General features: G+C 33.5%; 1 protein-coding gene and 1 long non-coding RNA gene across 4 annotated transcripts; one reads left to right on the forward strand and one right to left on the reverse strand.

The window, feature by feature from the left end:
* The first annotated feature begins 16,128 nt into the window (after nt 1–16,128).
* Nucleotides 16,129–22,480, forward strand: LOC123308356. 3 transcript variants are annotated; one of them, XM_044890976.1, is made up of 4 exons: nt 16,129–16,454; nt 18,971–19,278; nt 21,971–22,303; nt 22,343–22,480. In XM_044890976.1, exons 1-3 carry the CDS (start codon nt 16,412–16,414, stop codon nt 22,292–22,294), a joined length of 675 nt encoding a protein of 224 aa, XP_044746911.1. In that variant the 5' UTR covers nt 16,129–16,411; the 3' UTR covers nt 22,295–22,303; nt 22,343–22,480. The 3 variants fall into 3 exon arrangements, with proteins under 3 accessions (XP_044746911.1, XP_044746910.1, XP_044746912.1); XM_044890975.1 differs by having other exon boundaries at nt 21,971–22,480; XM_044890977.1 differs by lacking the exon at nt 16,129–16,454 and adding an exon at nt 17,303–17,608 and having other exon boundaries at nt 21,971–22,480.
* Nucleotides 16,200–17,277, reverse strand: LOC123308357. The gene is made up of 2 exons (XR_006537099.1): nt 16,843–17,277; nt 16,200–16,485 (listed from the first exon to the last, which is right to left on the reverse strand). It is a non-coding gene; the product is annotated as an uncharacterized LOC123308357 (long non-coding RNA).
* Nucleotides 22,481–23,549: the final 1,069 nt, after the last annotated feature.

Here is a 23,549-nt window from a genome sequence, read left to right on the forward strand (position 1 = left end):
TTCATTCAAATCAATATTATCTTTATATTCATTATGTTAATTCAATATAGTTTAGGGGCTTCAAGCCTTTACTCTTTAATTCTGCAATTAATAAATCAATACTTTTTTCAAATTCTGCATATTTTATTCATACCACCCAAGAATTATATTCGCAAACTGCCTCTGCTATATCATTCAATGCAAATACTCATATTCAAGAAATATTCTTCACTCAGTGGGAAATAAGAATGTATGCATGATTTGGGTAACATAATTTTATACTTATAACAATTCAATTAGTTCAATTTCTATTTTACAAACTGAGGGAACGTTAATTTTGAATATATTACTCTGACACTTGACATATTATAAAATACACGTGACCAAATCCAACCAATCATATACACTCTGCATCGTGAGCGCTTTCATAACGAAAGCAAAAACTTTTCGTTTCGCTTCGACTACGAGTTTCTCTTTCGGCTGTCACTTATTCTTGAGGAATGCTCTTAAGCGGCCTATAGTCGAGCTACCTAGTTGACAAATTTGTTGTCAACACGACGTCAACGTCTGTGGGCCGGTTGGTGGTTGATATTCCTTCAACCTCGTTTGGTTTACGAGCTTGTTGACAACATAGTTGTCAACTAAGTTGCTCGTCTGTGGGCCGCTTTGAGCCCGTTTGCAACAGCCGAGAATTTACTCGAGAATTCATGCGCCGTGACCCATACAGCACATGACGTCCAATGGACGTCCATTTTATATCCAAATGAAGTACAAACGTCCACGGACCTTATATGGAAGTCCAATGGATGTACATTTCTGGACATTTACTGTACGTTCATAAATGGACGTTTTATGGATGTCCATTGTACTTTAGATAAGGGATGTTGGACAAACATCCATATACGTCCCATATTGGACATCCTCTGGATATACAAATCTGGATCTTAATTGTACAATCAGAAATTGTACGTTAGTGTACGTCCATTCAACGTACAATTTTGGATTAACGTCAATTATCCATGAAAGTACATCTTTTGGATGTTCGGATCTGGATACAAATATGTACTCCCAGAAATTGTACTTTTCTGTACGACAACTGGATGTACCATTTTCTAGTATCTATAATTATTCATTTCTCAACATTCGTAGGATGTACTTTTCTGGACATTTACTGTACGTTCAAAAATGGACGTTTTATGGATGTCCATTTTACTTTAAATAAGGGATGTTGGACAAACATCCATATACGTCCCTTATTGGACATCCTCTGGATATACAAATTTGGATCTTAATTGTACTATCAGAAATTGTACGTTAGTGTACGTCCATTCAACGTACAATTTTGGATCAACGTGAATTATCCATGAATGTACATCTTTTGGATGTTCGGATCTGGATATAAATATGTACTTCCAGAAATTGTACTTTTCTGTACAACAACTGGATGTATCATTTTCTAGTATCTATAATTATTCATTTCACAACATTCGTAGGATGTACATTTCTGGACATTAACTGTACTTTCAAAAATGGACGTTTTATGGATGTCCATTGTACTTTAAATAAGGGATGTTGGACATATATCCATTAACGTCCCTTATTGGACATCCTCTGGATATACAAATCTGGATCTTAATTGTACAATCAGAAATTGTACGTTAGTGTACGTCCATTCAACGTACAATTTTGGATCAACGTGAGTTATCCATGAATGTACATCTTTTGGATGTTCGGATCTGGATATAAATATGTACTTCCAGAAATTGTACTTTTCTGTACAACAACTGGATGTATCATTTTCTAGTATCTATAATTATTCATTTCACAACATTCGGAGGATGTACATTTCTGGACATTAACTGTACTTTCAAAAATGGACGTTTTATGGATGTCCATTGTACTTTAAATAAGGGATGTTGGAAATAACAGGAATGTGTATGCAAGGATATACCCTTGTATGGCTGCCATGTTGGTCTCGGCTCTTATTGAGAGTAGGTACATACTGACTGTGTTGAAACCCAGATGTTCCGCCTTCTCATAATTATTCCTTTTTTTACTCTGGAGCTTTCGTCCCAAAGACCAAAACATTTATTTTTCGAGTTTCATTTGAGTGACACACAGCGAAATATTGAATCAGAACAGAATATCTAAGAGAAACTCATTAATCTGTAATCAGTGGATTTTGAAGTGGACTTGACATATTTTGTAAATTTGTGAATATTTTGGCTTTAGCTTGTTGAACTACATTTGAGGTATAGTGTCTAGTTCTAGTTCCAGTGTGTGGTGCATATATTGGATAGTAACGAGGTGAGTCGAAATTTTTATTCTTGAGGGAAGTGGCAAATTCACGTGTAGATAGAAAAATATAATCTAATCGGTAGAAATGTTGAAGGAATTGAATGTTGAATGCTTATACGAACCACGAATGTTCATCTCCGTTTCATGTTAATTTGATGATTTCATTAGTTATAATTATATTCATACTATCGTAAAAAATATATTTTTGTCTTTTCACAACCATGAATATCTATTATTTGGTAGGGGGACAACAATATAAGAATATGAAAGGGAATTACGAGAAAACATCCAGAAATTCAATTTTCAATAGATATTATCACCATTCTATTATAATTATAGTATGGTGATGTACTGATATAAAATTTGACAACAGCAAAATTTCAATGAAATAAATTTACAGAAACGGCCATACACTCCAGTAAAGGGGACAGGAAGGAGACAGAAGACAGGAGGCTATTTCTAAATGGGTTCGAGGAGCCAATGGTAGAAAATATATCATAAGTGTTTCCTGTTCAGTGTATATATACCTATATATCTGCTTCTTTGATATTCAGTTTTTTATAGTTCAGTTTTTTTTTGCTTAGGGGCAGTAGTCCAATGTTCAAATTATACTTACTTGTTATTTATTTTATTTTAATTTTTCACATAAAGATGTGGAACATTTCCAGGCATTTCATTCTTCAATAATCCCAATTTCCTTATAATTATCAATAAATATATGTATTGATAGGTGGGATTTTAAAATACCTTTTTCGAATCAAACTTAAAAAATGCTAACCCCAATAAAATGGGCATTTGAGACTCCCAAATAACGTCCACTTATGTGCAATGAATGGTCCAGAAAATGTCCGAACCCCACTGGTTTAACATCCTATGGATGTACATACAGGATGTACAATATACGAACATACAGGTATGTCCATAGGATGTTAAATCCAGTGAGGTTCGGATGTACAATGGACGTACCTGTATGTTCGTCCATTGTACATCCTGTATGTACGTCCAATGTACATCCTATATGTACGTCCACTGGACATCCTGTATGTACGTCCATTGTATATCTTGTATGTACGTCCAATGTATATCCTGTATGTACGTCCAATGTACATCCTGTATTTACGTCCAATGTACATCCTGTATGTACGTCCAATGTACATCCTGTCTGTATATCCATTGTACATCCTATATGTACGTCCATAGGATGTTAAATCCAGTGAGGGTCGGACGTTTTCTGGACCAAACAATGTACATAACTGGACGTACAATGGATGTCCGTCATGTCCATTTTGTACGTCCAATGGACATTCAATGGATGTACATGTGCTGTATGGGGAATACTTTACCGTTACATACGCACTTTCCGTAGAATTCACTGTTCAATTGCATACAAAATAATATCTGCCCTTTTCTTACCAAAATTTGGTAGAATATCCTCCAGAGAATTTTTGGCTGTTACAAACGGGCTTTACAGAATACCAACCCGATGAAAATGATCGCATCGCTTCGATACCATTTCGCTTTGGGTTTACAGAATCGCCCGACAAATCCAACCAATCCTATACACTCTGCATCGTGAACGCTTTCATAACGCAAGTAAAGGCTGTATTCGGTTTCGAATTTCCATTGAACTCTAAAAAAACTTCTTTTAGATTTCAATGCAAATTTCGGACAGTCCGAGAATTGTTCTAGAACTGCACAGAACTGTTGCACCCTAGTATCGAATCCTCTGCGCAGTTCTAGAACCATTCTTGGACTGTCCGAAATTCGAACCCGAATACAGCTCAAAACATTTCGTTCGGCTGTCACGATTCTTGTTGAATGCTTTCACAGAATATCAACCCGACGAAAATAATCGTTTCGCTTCGATGTCGTATCGCTTTGGGCTTACAGAATCGCCCGACAGAAGCGTAAACCGTAGTCAGAGACAACTGCCGTAGTACTCAAATTTTCATAACAATCCTTAGATCCGTTCTCCGTAAAAGTCTAGGCCACCCACCGTGGGAAATCCTGTATAGTGTGGCGATGCGCTCTATGGAGAATACCTGATATATGTAGTCCCATGTCGGGTTGTTTTGAAATCTCTGTCTTCTGAAAGTAAGTTTTTTGCAGGTTCCACAAGTTCATGAAAATTGGCTCTCGTCGGCTTACGATGACAGTAACAAGGTTAGGGAGATTATTTCACGCAGAATTTTATGCTTTTCGATTCTGTATGTCATGACATTTTGCGTACGGTACATCGTTTTCAAGATATAACCAGAGAATCAGAAAAACTGCGAAAATTTCTAGGCTTTTCTTGTTTTTCGACCTGAGGCAGTACAGCTATAAGGAAGCAAACTTCAGATTCGTGTTCAGCACCCCTGAAAACATACAATTCCGTTGTGAAACCTTCTACCGGACTCATGTCACAAAACTGGCGTTTTTGAATACCATTTGATCAGAGTAAGGAAGTAATCTCCTTGACGATCCCAGATACTCGGGATCATTAACTCTATAGAACTGAAGGAGGGACACAATGGAACTCAAGGTCGAATCGCGATGAAACCCTCCTTCAATTAGTGACGGTTATTTCAGCCGACCATGCTGGTCGGTCAGATAACCAACGCTTTTTTAGAGGCTAGTTTTTCATCAAATTTTATATTCAGATATGCATGTTCATGAAGATTCTCTGATAGAAACTGTTTTCTAGTAATTTAATTAATTCTTAATTCCGACCAGGATATCCGGAAATGAGAGATCAGAATAACCAGATGAATGCCATGAAAGCTGTCAATTTTTTTCTTCACCTATATGTTACTCAGATAGTTACGTGCGTTCAAAACAATTCGTCGAAGTAGGCTATGGATTTTAGAAGTCAATATTCTGTATCTAAACCTAAAGGTAATTCTAAGCTTCTACTTTATAATTTTCCGGGTAAAATGTCAAGTTTGCGTTTTCGATTCGGTTGTATCAAAATTATCAGCAAATTATGAAGATGACAGTATTGGCGTGCAAAAAGCATTTATTATAACTAGTTTTCAGTTATCGCTAGATGATAAATCTTTAAAATGTTTTTTTAGGTTAAAGTACTCATTTTCAATACGATCGGATTCGTACCTACTTTTGAGAATAATGAAGAAACATTTTTTCTTATTAGTGCCAAGCATAGAAGTCATATAATATATTATTACTCTAGAATGCTAATCCAGTAGTAAGAAATGCGGCGAAAAATTGACACTGGTCGTTAATACGAATGCGCATCATTAGTTTATTTTCTAGTAGAACGTTGCCGAGTTTCTGAATATTCTATCGATCGAATCCTATAAAGAGGGGACAATTCATGTAACGAAGTTATGTCGGACAACAACGCGTTTTCTGTCAGTCATTTGATTTTTCACTGTTGCACGATCTGCTCGGAGGTAAGGAGTTTTAAGTCACATTTTCCGAAATGTACTTGTGTGCTTGTCTATCATATAAGAAATAAATGCAAACCAAAAATTCAAAACTTGAATGAATTATCGAGTTCCACTGATAGCGAATTCCATTGATGGTATATAGTAGTATTGCACTAGATCAGGATATTTCAAAATTGAGTTTATAAAATGCACTCAATGCACCTTTTCATCTAATAGAATCTGCGATAATATCGAATTGCCTTGGTGATATTAAGTTTAGATCTTCTGGAATTTTTGTTGTGAGTTCCAAATATTCAGTAAGCACCATTTGTTTCCATGGAATTCAGCCAATTAACGGTTTGGTCAAACAATCAATGAATACTCAATAATATCTATATCGACAAATTTAGATTTGGACTTATAACACGTAAGCTCCGAGATCCCGATATATTTTCATTGAAACCTGCAACATCATTGTACTGATTTTCTAAGAAAGCATATATAAACACAATTAGTCATCCATGCATGTGTTCAATACCGACAAGAAGTCCTGTATGAATCGAAAAATAAGTTCTTTTACCGAATGAAATATGTTTATTTCTCATTTATACCAAATAAACAATTCGACTGACATAAGGTAGGAAAGTCTAGGCAACGTTCGAGTTGAAATAAACTAATGTCGAGCATTCGCTTTAACGACAACTGTCAATTTTTCGCCGCATTTCTTACTACTGGATTAGCATTCTAGAGTAAGTATATATCGAAGATTATAGAGTAGAAAGATAAGAAACGCCCTCACATCGCTAGTACTAAAAACCGACTACATTTTGGCCAGTGAAAACACGCGTGACAATGAGATGGCGCTAAAAACGCACTGTCAATACAGGAAAACTTTTTAATAACAGTTTTCTGTTTTTTTAATTGAGGGGCGCGAAATTCGAATTCTATTTCTCGCATTGCATTCCAATATTGACTTTGTTTCTATCAGAAAACAAACATCCTGAGCGACAAAACAAAAGTATGGTTTTGCCTTGTGATCAGGATGTTAGTTTTCATCTAAACATTGTTTGGAATCAATTGATATCAACGAAAAACGCTGTTGGATGTGCTATATGTTTATTTGCAATTCATAAAAAATTAAATAGTGGGCAATAAATGAAGCTTTAACTAGGGCACTAAAGTATATGGTGATCTGCTATACGTCGAAGGTGTTGTTTCTGTACAATAGGTTGCTCTGAATTAATGAACTTAGTTGAATTTGTAAAATATACATATATCAGAAATTAATATGAACCAATATTCAACATACCATCATAGCATACATATTCCAGTTACTTACATATGTAGGTATTATTTAAAGAATTTTCAGAACCACACTTAAAAAAAAACCTTACAGACATATGCAATACCTGTATGTCAGTATAGTTTCTTGGTCCTTTTTTTATGATTTCTTTATGATATGGTCTCTTCATGACACAATATACAAATTGATTAATGAATGAACAAAACACTCACATCAGGTTTCATAAAACTTTGACTTTCTAAACAACAATTTGACAGTCACTCGGTTCCCAAATGGAAATCAATGAAACCTCTGCATTTCTGAATATATTGAAAGAGTAGCAATTGAGAATCATTGAATGGTCCTATAAAGATCATCATTTCCCCTCAATAGGCCGTTCATGCAAGGGATGCTTTCTGCATACAACAATTCACGTCGATGAACAGTTCTCAATTGACCTGCAGTAAAATGTTCATTGCACATGGTGTAGTAAGTAGTGTTTTCTGAATTAATTGTCTTCAAGCTCTGAAAATTTTATCCACTTCGGAGCACTGAAAATTAGAATCAATGAATGACCGATTCACATGTTACGACTTTTAATACTTACGCTTCCATTTTCCTTAGTTGAGTGAAAAACTTAATCACGTAAAATACATTTTATTATTTGATCCACCGTTCTTCACCATTCAATAATTTTCGAACAATATTTTGATGTTTTCACCAAGAAATAAGACAAAAAATTCAAAAATCAGCAACTAGAACGAGCCAGATAAACAAAAAGCGGAATGAGAATCAAAACATTCAAAACCTCTTTGATCAATATTGACGTCTGAAATCTTAAAAAATTTCATATATTTCTGCAAATGGCACTCAAATTAATATTTTAACCAGTCCTAGCGTCTTAAAAACACGCGTGAAACACAGATGGCGCTTAAATCGCTTTAGTCGCCTCGTTTCCCATCTTTCTACTCTATAATCTTTGAGTATATATATTATGATTTCTGTGGTGCCAAGCTGCAATTGACGAGATACGTTTATGGATAAATTTTCTATGTTATGAATTTGAACTTGCGCACAAATACTCTTGACCCACGTTGTTGTCTTTCCGATTTATTTTTCATTGATTTGCCATATTCGTGGACGTTTTATTTTACATATTTTCATGATTTTATCTTTAATTCTCTCATCTCCCATGAAAAAAAGCAATTAATGATTATTTTCACTCATTTAACAAGTTGTAATGATATATTTTAATATTACACAAAAGAATAACTGAAAATATGTAAATTTTTAAATCAATGAAGACTGTAAGATTACTAGATAGTCTTTTCAATGTAACAAATCATACTTACAGCTAAATACTCGAAAATATTACTCATAGAGATTTGTGCCTACCCTACATCGATTGTGATCTCTCATGAAATATATGATTCAAAACCATATATCATGAAATGTGCCTAGATAGACGTAAGACCTCACCATCTCGCCAAATTAGTTTCAAATACATTATTGGAAATGAAAAAAGAAAAAGGATATTTACTTTTTCAACAGGCTTGAGCTCTATCATTTCTTTCAAAAATGGAAAGTAGAATAAAAATATGTATTGGCATTGAGTATTGAAAATTGAGTTTAATACTCAATGGTATTGGTCAATAATAGGATCACACTGTATATGACATATGTTTGTGTCAGATTAGTCCCTCAATTTTATCAACTGAAAAGTAATAATCTAAAAATCTTAGTCACAATAATTTTACTGCATACATCGTTCCATTTTGCATTTTTGGCGTACCTACTATGATGCATTCAACTGATTTCTTTCGAAAGATAAAAATATAATTCTTCATTCAGAGAGTGGAAGTTATTTTGATTGTCTGAACGTTATGATATACGATTACATTACGAGACACAGAAACATTTATAATTTATACTCAAAGGTCCTCATCTGTATAAATTATGAAATGGTCAGCGAGGCCCAGGGTTGAACAAATTTCTATTGTGTATTTAAGAATATATATCATTCTTATCGTTCGAATTAGAACAAAAATATCAGATTTCATGGAAAATTCAACTCTCAAATTATCTAGACAGACTGAATTATATTCGGTTTTTGTTACTGGACCTCCATCCTCTCCTGGTTAATTTTCAGTAACGAAGAGTTAGGCTACAAAAATAAAGTAGGTACCTCAGAATTGGTTAATACAGGATGTACCGAAATTTAGTTGAAAAGTTGAAAGTGAGCTTAAATTTGTACACAACACAGATTTTTGAATTTTGTTGTAACGAATTACAACAATATTAAATGATGAATATTGCAGCAGGGGCGTTAAAAAATGCTTTTTTTTCTGGGATATTTCAGGTATTCTGAAAAGGATACAGTTGAATCAGGTGTGTGCTTACATTGTGTGCGTAAAGCTGAGCATTTTACTGCATTTTGTGTGTTTGTAGTTTCATATCTAAACTCTGTAATTATTAATAATGATAATAATTAATAACTTTTGTACTGGACCATGCTCAAAATCCCTTTCTGAAAGTCTAGATGAATATTTGTTCATGAGATCTTCTAGGTTGGGAGCAGGTCATTAGCCACTTTTATCTTACACACTTGTACGTAAAACTGAGAGTATGAAATAATATTTAACAAAATCCGCATCCACATTGATTCCATGTGCAATGTGAACACTTGGGGTGTGTTCTTAAACTTGCTCCGAGAGTAGAGTATGAGTATGGTCATGCTCAGAGAGCATACTCTGAGGAACTAAAAGTGCGTTTGTGAACGCTTCGAGTAATCAGAGCTTGCTCAGAGTAAGTTTGTGAACGCAACCTTGAAGAGGGCTTAATGCAGAATGGTGATAGGCGGCGCTATCTGGAATGCGAAAGTAAGGTGTTGGAAGGCTTTAGGAGAAAGTGGCTCGTAGAGGGATGACCGAGCTAACGGTATTCTTGTTATTCTTGCACTGAGGAAGGAAAAAATGAACCGAACCTACAACTTCAACACAAAGAAATAAAATCTGAAGAGTTTAGATCCTCTTCCCATCAACTCACTGATGAAATTCAGAGTATGTACGTTTACAGGATGATTCCGGAAGAAACCATCAGATTTTAGGAGAATTTCACACCAGCCAAGACAGTTTAGAAACAACTTTTGTTTTTGGCTGGATGCCTTTATTGGTGATTTTTCCGATTCGACCGATTTTACTTTTATCAATAATTTTGGTATGGCTTCAACTTTGATGAAATTTTGAGTGTAGTAGTAAAATATGAACGAGTACATTCAATAATTCCAACACGTTTTTCAAAATACAGTTTTGTTACGGTGATAATTCCGCAATAATTTTCAAGGTTGAAAAAACACCCTGCACAGTGCACATTGCATTTCCAAAACTTCGTTATTTGTTTCAGGATGCTACAATAACAAGTTATTATTCCATTGTTTCTAATATTCAGCACAACTCAGGTTTCCGGAAAAAATTTCTTCAAAAAAAGGCAATTTCGAAATTTCGCTCCAAAAAATGGTAATATTCTGAACTAGGTAGTAAAACTGTATCATCAAAGGATGACAGATACATTCATGAATTCTGAAATAGATTAATCCAATTCCAAATCCATATTTAATTGCTCGTAGATATTCCGAATATAATAATTTGATAGATTGGTAGAGAAAATTACTTCATATGCACATAACCAGAAAAATTTACATACATGAAAACAAATACTTAATAAACATACGAAACATATGAAAGTCGAAACTACGGATTAACATAGTATTCACATCGGATTTTCGAAACGGTTTCCTCTTTATTGAATACATGTGTGTGCCCTTTTTATTGCATTTCCAATAGAACTATTGATGAGATTTGGATTCTGCTTCAAAATATTGCATTCCTGTAAAATTCTTTTAATAAGATCTTCCCTACTCCTGATTCCTACATTAGACTTTTGTTTTCAGATATTCTCCACACAAAATAATCTAGAGGGTTCTAATCAGGCGATGTTTGGGACAAAGAAACAGGGGCTCCGTGACCTACCCATCTGTTCGGATAATTCCTATTTAGTTGATTTCTCAGGTTCAAAACCAAAAGAGGTGAGGCTCCATCATTCTTAAAGTATTCAGAGCGGATATATACATTTTGCAATATTTTCGGTAAAATATCTTCCAAAAAGTGTAGGTAAATTTCACCATTATTATCAAAATTGCAAACAGAAACAAAAAAGTTCGAAACATTCATGGTTTTTCTCAAAAAAGCTAGGAATTGATAGAAAATTGTCGCAAACTTCCTTCAGGGAGGACTGGGTACGGTAGTAACAATTTTCATTTTGAAGCCTATATTTTCAAATTTTCTAAAGTTTACTGCGAAGAAAGTGTTTATTATGATGTAATGTACATTCCTCTGAATGACACCTTCGAAAATACACCATTATAATTTGAAATAATTTGTATTGCATGAAAAGAAGACGAATAATCCATTTCAAACAGTCAGAAAAAAAAACAGGGAATCAGAATTGAGAGCAGAACACGGAACAGAAAATAGCATTTGAAATAAATTTTCCGAAAAGTTTATCATTCATTAATTATCGAAACGATATACCAAAAAATACAATAACTGAATAACAAAACATGAATTATATTGTAAAGATCGAATCAGAGCCATCATAGTTATGGCAAGTATGGGTCCGATCACCACCTGTGCTCTTTAAGTACGACCGAAGTCCACATTTTCCCTGATATTAATTCATTTTTCCCAGCTCTGCTCTCAGATTATGGGCATGAAAAATCTGAAAAAGGTTATTTCACTTGTGTAATAAGTGTTCCAAGTAGATATGTCACAAACTGCTATGGCGTCTGTCACAACCGCACCCAGTCCACAGATTCACTTGTAATCTGTAATCCAGTCCCATATATGGGCAATCCAACATCGCGAAGCGTCGATTCAAAACAGAGTCATTCGGGGCAACTGTGCGCACTTTTGCTTTTCAAGCCAAACCCTGTTTCAAATGTTGAAGCTAGGAAAATTAAAACATATTCATAAGATAGAGAATTTTCTAATCTACAAAAAAACATCAAAAAGCCAACAAACAAAAACGTTTTCTTTCCGCAAAAAGAAGTTTAATGGTGAAAGTCGGAGTGCGTTCACATGCCCCGTATTGCGGGTAAGTGTGCGTACCCTCACGGGGTAAGTGAACGCAGTGCTTAGCGAACCACACAATCAAAACAAATTACAAAATAATGTCATCAAAATGTTACAATATTAGAGAAATGCTGTTTATTGTCAATACAGAAGCGCCTTTTTATAAGCACAGCATTAGGTATTGTTAGTGCCACAATTCCTGGTGAACACAACAATTGATACATTCCCCCGTTGGTGGCTCTTCATATTTTGCCGAGCAAATAGGACAATATTGATCGAGTCTTAACCAAGAAAATCAACAATGTCATAATTTATTCCTCACTGAACTAATGCCCATATAATGAATCTATGCGCACACTTACCCGCGCACACTTTCCCCAGTAAGCCAAAATTTGAATTGACGTTCTTATAGAGTTGAGCAGCTAAGAGAACCTAAAATATTTTATTATATATTTAGATTTATATGCCCATGATCGAATAAAATATTGTTTAACACTGTCGGACTCGGAACTTGGGCCTGGCAGAATTTGCAGAGATGCTGAATATTAACAAGAAAACTAGTGAATTGGATTGATTGCAAATAAAAAGTTAACGAAACGTCGCATGGTGCACTAGTCTGAAAAACTAATTTGGGGATTCTTCGCCCTTGCTTCACCCAAATGAACCACTCTTTCATACATTGCATAGTCGAGATATACGCACTGCGCACACTTACCCACTGCGCTGTTACCCCGAATGACTCTACATAACTTGTTCGGCGTTTTAATGACCTAATTTGCATGAGCTGATACTGTATCAAACTAAAAAAAAAACATACACAATTAATTATTGAAAAAAGAAACGTCGGGATATTTATTTTTTCAATGGAAAATTAATAGCTGTTTAATCATTCTTGTCTGGTGGTAATCCCCTCAAAAAACTTGATTGGAAAGAGGGGTCGAGTGACACATAATATTTTTGTTTCGCAATTACATACTGTACTATAAATATTAGGCTTTGTGTTCGTTTCTGTATGGACATGAAAATCTCTTGAAAGTGATGGAGGAAGTGCCTTTCTGCTTCATAGAAACGACAAAATACAGAGACAGTCCACTTTAACTGAAGTTAAGATGCGTTATCGACATAAATGGGCGAGTTTCTTTCCTAAACGCCAGTCACGTCTAATGTCGGTTTATAACTTTGATGAAATTGGCCCTTATAATTCATCCTGTATTACATTCACAATGAATAGGAAAAGTAAAAATAAAAATGAGGGGCAGACTGTGTAAATCAATCGAATTTTGATTCGTTCATTCTGCAATTTGATAATGAATCTACTGTGCGATTTCCACATTGGTTATTTCTGAAAAATAAAGAAATTATTACTTGAATTCTTTCTGACAATGAATAATCCAATCTACCTTAATTGGATGTTTTAATAAATTTAAACATATATGTCACTGAAATACTTATAACTCAAATATATCGAAAAATGATTGTTAAAAATTTTAACATAATACATTTTGTCTTTATTCACTTACGAAAGTTCTGATTCTAGAAGTGCGCATGCGTTCTGAAAAACATTCTGTAGGTCATTTTCACAATGCGGCAACGCTTATCGAGTCAATAATGGTCATAAAAGTTTTCTGATCACCATAGACTTAATAATTATTAAGTTTGGTGATTACATTTGACACGACAATACAGAAATGGACTGAGCATTCCCTTTCCATCCGTGCATGAAATACGGTCAGAAAAAGTGGTCCACACTCACGTCTATGTAAACAGAAAAGAGTCAGGTATTGGCCTGACGATCATTTCTCTCTTTCTATAAAATAACCAATTTCATGCTGGTATTGCTTAGTCCATTTCTCTATGTCGATGCAAGAAAAACGAACAATGACAGAAAATATCCTCGGTTTATTATTTTTTGTAATCTTGGGATTTAGAATTATATATCTTCTTGATCGGTTTCACTGTTGTCGAACCCACAAAATTTACTTCACAAGCTTTATCATATTCGAATGTTTTACGTGTTGGGTAACTAATGAGAAATGGTTTCCATAAATAAGTTTAAATTCGATTTTGGTGTTTTAGGAAACTTCCAAATGTCAAAAGAAAAGAAACAAAGAGTGATATTTTGATTTGATGTGTATAGCATTTAACTATTACCGTCGAAACCATAGAATTTTATTGATTCACACAGCATATTGAAGGAAACGAATACTTCGGCACAAAATTTCAATTTGAATATTTCAAAAACGAATGTATTAAATTAAATAAAATCAAGCTGAACTCAGAAGAGAAAGACCTTTCAAAGAAGTAACACTTACCTCAACTTCCCTTTTCAAAATAATGAGCTTGGAGTTGTATCACAGTTGAGTCGATATATCCATATCGAATTGAATTTGATGCTAGAAGTTGTCCCCCTGGAGCTACAGAGCCGCTGCTTCTTTTTCAATTGTCCACTCTGTATAGAGTTTGTGTGTCTAGTGAGTACTACATTTTTTCAGCGGCAAAAAAGGATACAGTATGTATGCTTTTTTTTAATTTTTTATTTTCAATTTTCAATTTAATTTTTTTTAAATTGTTTTTATTTCCTCGTATGATGCGCCGTTTTCGAGTAATTGGATATTCAAAATTACGAAATATCCATGAAATTCGAAAAATTGGGTACCTACTTTGGCTGAAAGCGACTCCTGTTTAAAAAATCCACATATATTTAGTATCATAGATTCCGCTTGTTATTATGAAGAGATTTTGTTTTTCCAGTGGTGTAGCATAGCTGATTATGAAAACTTAAAATTGCTATATCTTTCATCTGGGCCGAATCAGAAAAAGTGGTAAAGGAAAAGGTGTTTCTTTTGACTTCAAGAATCCAATGCTAAAATATATGTAAAATTCAAAGACTCACCCTGTATATTCCCATGCCCTGTGGTAACCACAAGATTTTTCATTGCTGTATCAAAAATCGGTCTCTTCAACTTTCTAAAAATATTTTGCTCAAATTCGAAATAAACATATGCCTACACTTATACAGATACAGAGGTTTTTAAAAAAAATTAGGAAGAACTTTTGACAAGCGGTTTATTCAAAGACTTAACAATGAATCTTATCTACTAACTCTAACTCTATCATGTTCTTATATCCTTAAAAAGACTAATTATGCTTGATCAGCAGTTGGTGGTATAAGATTTTTTACAAAAACAAAAAAAGGAAGGAGGTCTACAGTTGCACTTGAATGTTTCGACTTCTTTGGGACCTCCTATGGTAGTTCATGACTAACTCGCATTATCGGAGCGACAATTTCTTCGGAATTGTTGTTTCCATTTATATTTTATTTTCCAAGATTTTTTTAAGTTATTATTATTATTATATTATCCTGATTCCCCGTAGGTACCGAAGTACCCTTTAGAAGCTGTGTGAGCTTGTACGAGTTCAGAGAACCAGTTGTGTTGATGAGGAACAGGAAAGTAGTAGTATTATAGTGTAGATCCGACAATTACCTCTATTTTGGGAAATTTGATGTATCAAATTCATTTAAAAATATAGGTTTATTCGGGACCGTGAATATTTCACGTTAACACTAAATCTCGAGGATTTTAACTGATCTTGGATTTTGCCTTTTTGTCCTACTAAAATCCAAAGAGTTTTTTGAAATCGTGATAATATAAAATGAATAACTAAGCTTAACAGTAGTGAACATTAGATATTCAAATCAGCTACTATTTACTTCTCAACAAAAATAGTGTCTTTGTTCAAGATTTTCTCTCACATCTAATATATTTCAGATGTTATTTTTCTACATACTAACATTATCCTATGGAAAGAATATGCCAGCAACTAGCACTTCAGTGCTAAATTCTAGATATTCATCTTCAGAAGTTTCTGAGGAAAATCATTAGAAGCAGTCGACAGATGAACTATAGAAATTTCGGAGTTCCCAATAAAGCTTAAATTACATGTAAAGCAAAAACTAACTTATTGACTAGGAATTACATGGAAACTAACCTCTTATTCTTCATAATTTTTCAATGAAGTGAAAATGATTTCAGTATCAATAAAAATGAGGATACCTGAACATAGTGAAATTCCTTCCAATGCTTGCAAGGGTGAGATATACTTGATTTTCCTTAGAAAATAAGCAGAAATCATCTTATCATTTCATAACTGCTGATTTACTTCAGGGGGTTATGACTAACCGATCTTCATAGAAAGTGTCGAGGAATAAACTACCTGTGAACAGAATATGACCTACCCCCACCCTAATTTGACCATGGAGGTAGGTACTTTTGCCAATTTTACATGGGCACAGATAGTACAGAAACATTGCAGTTTCAAACTTTCGAAGGAGTTAGTGGGTGAAATTCCTAATGGATATTAGAGATAACAATAATTATATCCATAATCCTTCAGGTGAGATTTTTTCTGTATCCATGTTTCATTGCTGAAAAAAACCTTAGTGTTATTCTCGGAAAGAGCAAAAAAGTATAGTTAATTTCGACACTCACAGTATTTCCGATTATCCGATCACACGATGAACGATTTTAAATTGGATGGATAATTAAAGTTATGAGAAGAACTCATAACTGAATTATCGATCAAAACAAATCTATATATAACCGTCAATTACGATGTGATTTCTCGATAAAGTTTCGTTAGACTGGCATTAACGTAGTTTAATATTAAGAATTTTGTTTTCTGTTATCAAAATATACAAATAAAATATGGGCAATTAGTAATAGAATCTATCAAATATATAAATTATCAAATAAACACAGTGAAAATCATCCATAATAATTACCTCTATAAATAAGCCATCAGTCGAATAATTTCAGATGAATTACGAACGATGAAAGGAATCGAGTTCTTGAATCAAAAGTCTCAAAAAACCAATCTGTCATATCATGAGATGAAGTATAATCCTACATTTCTTACTCTTCTCATCGTGTTAAACCAGTTTCACTCTTTCCTCCTCGTTCAATCTTCCATCTTTTAGTGTATTGATATTCAAACATTAAAGTGATAAATAATTAACTTGTGTTCGAAATGAAACTGAAATCTTCAATAATAATATTCAATTTATTCCGTCCCAAATATAATTGTTATTTGCTCTCAATTGGTCGCATTCTTCACCACATCGTTTTACGTTATCTCATTTTATCTTTCAAATTTTATTGGCAATCCTAACGTTGCACGCAGAACATATGGTTTGTCAATTTTTTCTTTGTTTATATTGAAATAAGTAGGTACATATTACAAAAGGAATAATAATCGATAGATAGAATAAGACAATCAGGAATATCTAAATGTGACAATAAAAATAAATTCTCCTATGTTAATGCTATTTCGATAACTATTGCAAGTTTAATATTAATAACTTGGAAGTATTCGAAATGAAATAAAACAATGAAAAAAATTTTTTTTGAGGATTCGTTAGTTTGATTATAATAATAGTGTGGAATATCAGTTTGATATAAAATATTTCAGTGAATTATTGTAAACCATTACTGATAGAATATCCTTTTAAAAGAAGAGGAACTGTTTAACAATTGAATTAGGTATAAAAAGTGAGTAAGAATCCCGTATATGCTTGAAGATAAAGAATAATACAAAAATGAAAAAGGTTGCAGACGGATTGGAATTTTACTATACTATGGGAGTTTTGCTTCAACGCTTCATTTATAAACTAAATCACTGAAACCGTATCGATTTAAATAGACATGGTTTGATTGTTCATTGTTAAATGAACATAAGGTAACGTGAGCTAGAGCTACCCTAGGCAAGTTCAAAAAACCCATTTTAGATTTTAGGTCTAATCAATTCCATAACCGTGGTACAGGGTGCTTCATATATTCACCTAAAATTTGAATTTCTCATAACTTTTGAACCAACCAGTATAGTCGGTTGATATTTGGAATATATGATTCACTTACACAGATCTTGGAACGATCAACAAAAGAAAACATTTCTCCCTTCGCTTTCCCTGGAGTTTTCGTTCAGCAAAATGACGTGCGGGACAATGAAATGTACTGAATCCCATTGAAAATTTTCTGCTCTTTTCAAATATTTCCATCAAATCCGAAAATTTTGATATACAGAGTGTTGAATCCCAGCTTGGAAGATGTCCCATATTTTTCAATTACGGACCTGGAATTTTTTGGAAATTTAAATGTGAATCTATCGACCTGTGCAAGTGAATCACATATTCCAAATATCAACCGACCATACGGGTTGGTTCAAAAGTTATGAGAAATTGAAATTTTAGGTGAATATATGAAGCACACTGTTATGGAATTGATTAGACATATCATAGGTTTTTTGGACTCGCCTAGGGTAGCTCTAGCTCAGGTTACTGTATATTCATTTACCAATGAAACACCCTGTATTGTATGCATATATAAATACCTTTACTCATCGTTATTTTTGTGGACGTTTTTCAATTAATTGTAATATTTTGCGAATCATCCACAATATATTCAGCTTGATGATGAAACTCTTACCTGCATTTTTATGCATTTGGGATAATTTCTCTAATCAGGTTAGTAGTAACCTCTTGCAGAATTTTGAATGGTGAATAGCAGGGGTCGAGTTTCTTGTCATTTTGAATATTTTTCACTATTGTTTATGAATATGCGAAAAAAATTATAATTCGTTTCGTTGCAATTGATCTGTAAAGTGCATTCAGTTGTATAAGATATAAGAATTTCTATCATTTGCATCTTGCAGTTATTGAATTCGTATTCGATATTTCTATCAAGATTAATTTAATTGCAGACACTTTTGAAGTTCGTTAGACAGTGTGATACACTATTACGGCCTTCCGGTTGTCTTCTACCGTTATTCGAACAAATTTGATTTTTATTGTATCATTTTGGTCTTTTGTTATTAAACAAATTGAATTGTCAAGCACCAACGGAAATTTTTTTCAGATATCCAAAGGCAATCTTCGTTGGAAGAAACTAGAAACGCAAATATTCCCTCCTACGACGCACCCACGATGCAATCGTCAACTTTGATTTCCCATAATGAGCCTTTTCAAGACTCAAATCTTGTTTCTCGATTGACAGAACCATCAACATCCGCATCGACAGATCATGAGTCTGACAACCTCGTTACAAAAACTTCGCATAAACCTGTGAGAGAAAAAAGTGAAATCGAAATAGAACCAATGACGTATATGGATTCAATATTCGCTCGATATAAACGACTTATGGGACATAAACGCATATCAGGATCGGTGAGTATTTTTTTTGTCTTCGCCAAATTACATTTTTTACAACATTTTCAAGCTAGGTGCAGGGTGAGTCTTACACTCGTGAGAATATTTTACGGTAGATTCTTGAGGACAAAAGAAACACTTTTTTTCTTTACCGTTTCTTCCGAATCGGTTCGGTTTAAAAGATGCAGGTTGTTGAAAAATATAAAAAAATTTATTTCTAGTTCTCACTAACGGTTTTATCGAATGAAATGCATTTCGGAAAATAGTTTTCGAGTAATTTGACGTTCAAAAATAAAAAATATCTGTGAAATTCGAAAAATTTTGTATTTTTGATCGAATACAACTCTTTTGAAAAGATCCACAGATGTTACAGATTCATTTAGTTATTCTGAAGGTAATTTTGCTTTTCCACGTGTGGCACAGCTCATTATGAAAACTTAAAGTGGCTATATCTTTTTATCAGGGCTGAATCGGGAAAAATGGTACGGGAAAAAAGTATTTCTTTTGATCTCAAGAATCTACTGTTGAAATATTTTTACGATTCAAAGACTCGTCCTGTCTATATAAATATACAAGGTGTACCAAGTTCGATGGTCTATTAGACGTTTCTGGAGAACTGGACTTCTTGAAATCTGAAAATTTGGATCATGATATTGTTCGACATTATCTAGTGAGCTGAAATCGAGGCTAAAATATTCTTGAAGCCTAAGAACTTTAAGTTATACAGGAATGAAAGTAAATTTTTCCAAAAAAAAATTTTTTTTTCCTTTCCTGATATGATTTGAACAGAAATATATTCGAAATTGAATATTCTATCATATCGGAAACGAAAAAATAGAAAAAAAATTTCGAAGAATGTATTTCCATTCCCTGTATAACTGAAAGTGCTCACGCTTCAAGAATATTTTAGCTCAGTAGATAATGTCAAACAATATCATAATCCCAATTTTCAGATTTCAAATATGTCCAGTTCTCCAGAAACGTCTAATAGGCCCTCGAACTTGGTACACCCTGTATACACATTCCCCAGGTCCGTCCGTCATGGAACATTGGATAATCTGGTCAGCCTATCCTATTCATTCAAAATCTTTCTGATATTGGAAACATTCAGCTAAAATATATAGGTCGTAAGTTCAGATGAAACGTAATATAATATTACTGACATTAAATATATTCGATACCTACCGTCTTATATATTTTTACTATGTATTTGAATGAGCGATACTGAATTCTAAATAGTACTTCCTGATACTCCGTATTCTCTCATTTTCAATCTGTTTCGGCATTTTTGTATTACTATTTATTAATCAATATTAGTTGAGGCAAGGTCGTTATGACATCAACAACATTTCACTTGCACCAACCTTGATCCGTTCTAGTTACAAAACTAAAGGGATGATTTCATGGCCAACCGAGAGCTTTTATGAAAGTGAATGGAATATAGGTTCCCTTCTACCTGGCGAAAAAAACATATACATACTTTTATTTTTATTTTGAAACGATACTATCTTTTTACCTGTGTTGAAATGTGGGAAATGTTCAATAAGTAATATGTTTTGTGAGGTGATATAAGAAGCAATTGTACAGGGTCAAAATATACAGGGTGATTAACCGCGATGGCCTATAAGAGTTTTATGCAGAACTCATCATAATCTTTTCCTCCTAAATTTTCAGTTAGTCTGGAAACAACCGATTAGTTTCTTACTTCAAATGGCATACCCAGTATACATCGATTTGATGGCAATTTCAACACTATATCATACCTTGGGTGAAAACAGTTTGAGTTATTATAGGATTCTCATGAAAAAAAATTGTGAGAATATGATGTCATACATACTTTAGTTAATATTTTTGCTGAGGTTTACTCGAAAAAAACTAAATCATTCTCAATTTTTTCATTATATTGTTTGCTGACCTTGTTAGGTTTGCTAACCTAACATGTTGGGCAAATCGAAATAATTTAAGCTAAAAATTTTCAAATTACTTACAACATAAATTTTCTATTGCTTCAGTCGATTCTACGAAAAAAAACCGTGTATGTTACATAAGTAAATCCTATTCCTAAAATAAAAGCACTCGGAGTTATCGAAGATGAGAAAAAGTGCCATTTCGGACTAATTGATTACTTGAAGTTTCTAATTTGAGTATGTGGTTAAGTATTATATAGGTATTATCCCTTCCTTTTTACTCAGAATTGAACATAGATGGCAATTTGAAAATTGTTGAATTCGATTTAGCCAACTTGATGATCTTCTCATAAGCACCCTGTACATTTTAGGTCCAAACAGAAAACAGTGTTTCAGTACTCCATAATACCAAAATTGAAAATGGAAAATATTTTCTCGGAAAATATTCTCCTGTTATCTTTTTTTCATAAGAATCCCAATAACTCATAGGCCGTTAAGTTTTCACGCAAGGTATGGCATAACTTCTGTTGAAATTGGTATCACATATCAGACATCTAACGATGTAGGGATATACTGGGTGCCATTTGAAATAAGAAAATAGTTGGCAGTTACAGAGGTCTGAGAATATTTTTAAGAGAAAGTTCATTGTCGAAAACTCCAAGTGTCAAATTTTCAGTACATAATTATGATTGGTTTTCCATAAACGTCTTATAGGCCATCGCGGTGAAACAACCTGTATATACAAGTTGAAGACTCAGCTGCATCTAAGTTCTAATAGTAGTTAATCATATTTATTTTTGCAGTCAGTGAAGCAATGTTGGATAGTCCTAGATGGAGTTTTAACGCCTCTTAGTAAGTGTTCACTAAGCTGTCAGTTCCACAAGATGACAAAATGTTCTGTAGTGTCCAAAATTGCATTCGACGGCCACCTAGAAGACATAAGGAAGCCCATAGGTAGATTTAAGGGACTATCGAGAATACCAACTTTTTTTAATAAGGTTGAGAATTTGAGCAAAGTGTTGACTAGTGCTATTAATGAACACAAAGATGTTAGCAGTGGATCTCCAGACCTGACAAAGAAGATGGGAGAGTTGGAAATACAAGATACTACTATGGATACAAACTGAGATTTTTAAATATTTCACGTACCTATATAAGAATTTTTGATTAATGAACAAGTCTGTTCGAATTAGAATGAAAATCTCATCTGTAATGTTTTTTTGCGATAATGATAACTTTGATCCTTTATTGTTTACTTTAAAATTTTTCTCGTTTAACTGTATATTTGTAATATAATTTTGAAACAGTGAAAATCTTTTTCAGTTCCTTTTATTTTTTCCATTATGATTCATTTAAGTGTTATAACTCCACCTCCAAGATATATAAGAAGTTGAAAAAACTTTTATTATTCAATAAACATATTTCCTTTGTCAATGCAGAGTATGCAGACAAAAATTTTTGCTCGTTTATTCCTAGAAAAGAGAAAATACATTTCGCCCAGATGTATGTAATTTTCGAGCCGAACGATTGCGTTAAATTATTATGATATTATGTATATATTATTTCGAATGTCAGAAATACATTTTTAGTTATCTAACAATGTAGCATTTGTATAAGTTTTAACAGAGTTTAGTGTAACGTGGTTCCATACAATTCGATACGTATGATACAAGAGATTAGGGAAAAACCTCCTGTCTCTCCAGGAGTATTGTAGTGATAACGAATTTGTTTACAGAATAGCTTTTAATAGTTTCAATGCTGAAGGGCTTCTTTTCCACTGACATAAAAATTTCTTTATCCTCTCGAAAGTATGTTTGAAACAAAAAAACAGAGCAGAAAACGAGAAATAAGTAGTAAGTACTTAATTGCAATCAATAATATACAGTGTCCGTGAAGTTAGCACCCACTTTTTCGAAAATGAAAAAAATTTTGTTTGCCTTCGTCAGTAACTCGTTAACTATTGGTAACACCAAAATTTTCGTTTGTACCTAAAAGGTACTAGTAGAAAAACACGGAATTCCGCTGGGTGCTAACTTCACGGGCACCCACTGTTCGATTTTTCGCGAAAAATAATGTACAGTTGGAAAGTTCATCGTTAGTAACTATTTGTAACACAAAAATTTTTGTTTGTAACCTAACCTTTAATCAATGGGAAAATGTCACCCTCAAAATCCGAAGCTAGCACCAACATTTTCGAAAATGGAGATAATTTTTTTTGCATTCGTTCGTAACTCATTAGTAACTATTTGTAACACAAAAATTTTTTTTAACCTTACCTATCATGGGAAAATGACACCCCCAAAATTCGAAGTTAGCACTCACTTTTTCGAAATTGGAGATAATTTTTTTTGCATTCGTTCGTAACTGCTTTTAACACAAAAA

The sequence above is a fragment of the Coccinella septempunctata genome, chromosome 2, assembly GCF_907165205.1.
Source record: "Coccinella septempunctata chromosome 2, icCocSept1.1, whole genome shotgun sequence".
In the NCBI taxonomy this organism is placed as follows: Eukaryota; Metazoa; Arthropoda; class Insecta; order Coleoptera; family Coccinellidae; genus Coccinella; species Coccinella septempunctata.

What these genes read in the sequence shown, in the direction of transcription:
- LOC123308356 (XM_044890975.1), top strand. Translation starts at nt 16,412, where the DNA reads ATGGATATTAGAGATAACAATAATTATATCCATAATCCTTCAG. An exon ending in TTATATCCATAATCCTTCAG is followed by an intron (nt 16,455 to 18,970) that starts GTGAGATTTTTT and finishes AATTTTTTTCAG; the next exon opens with ATATCCAAAGGCAATCTTCG. An exon ending in ATAAACGCATATCAGGATCG is followed by an intron (nt 19,279 to 21,970) that starts GTGAGTATTTTT and finishes TTATTTTTGCAG; the next exon opens with TCAGTGAAGCAATGTTGGAT.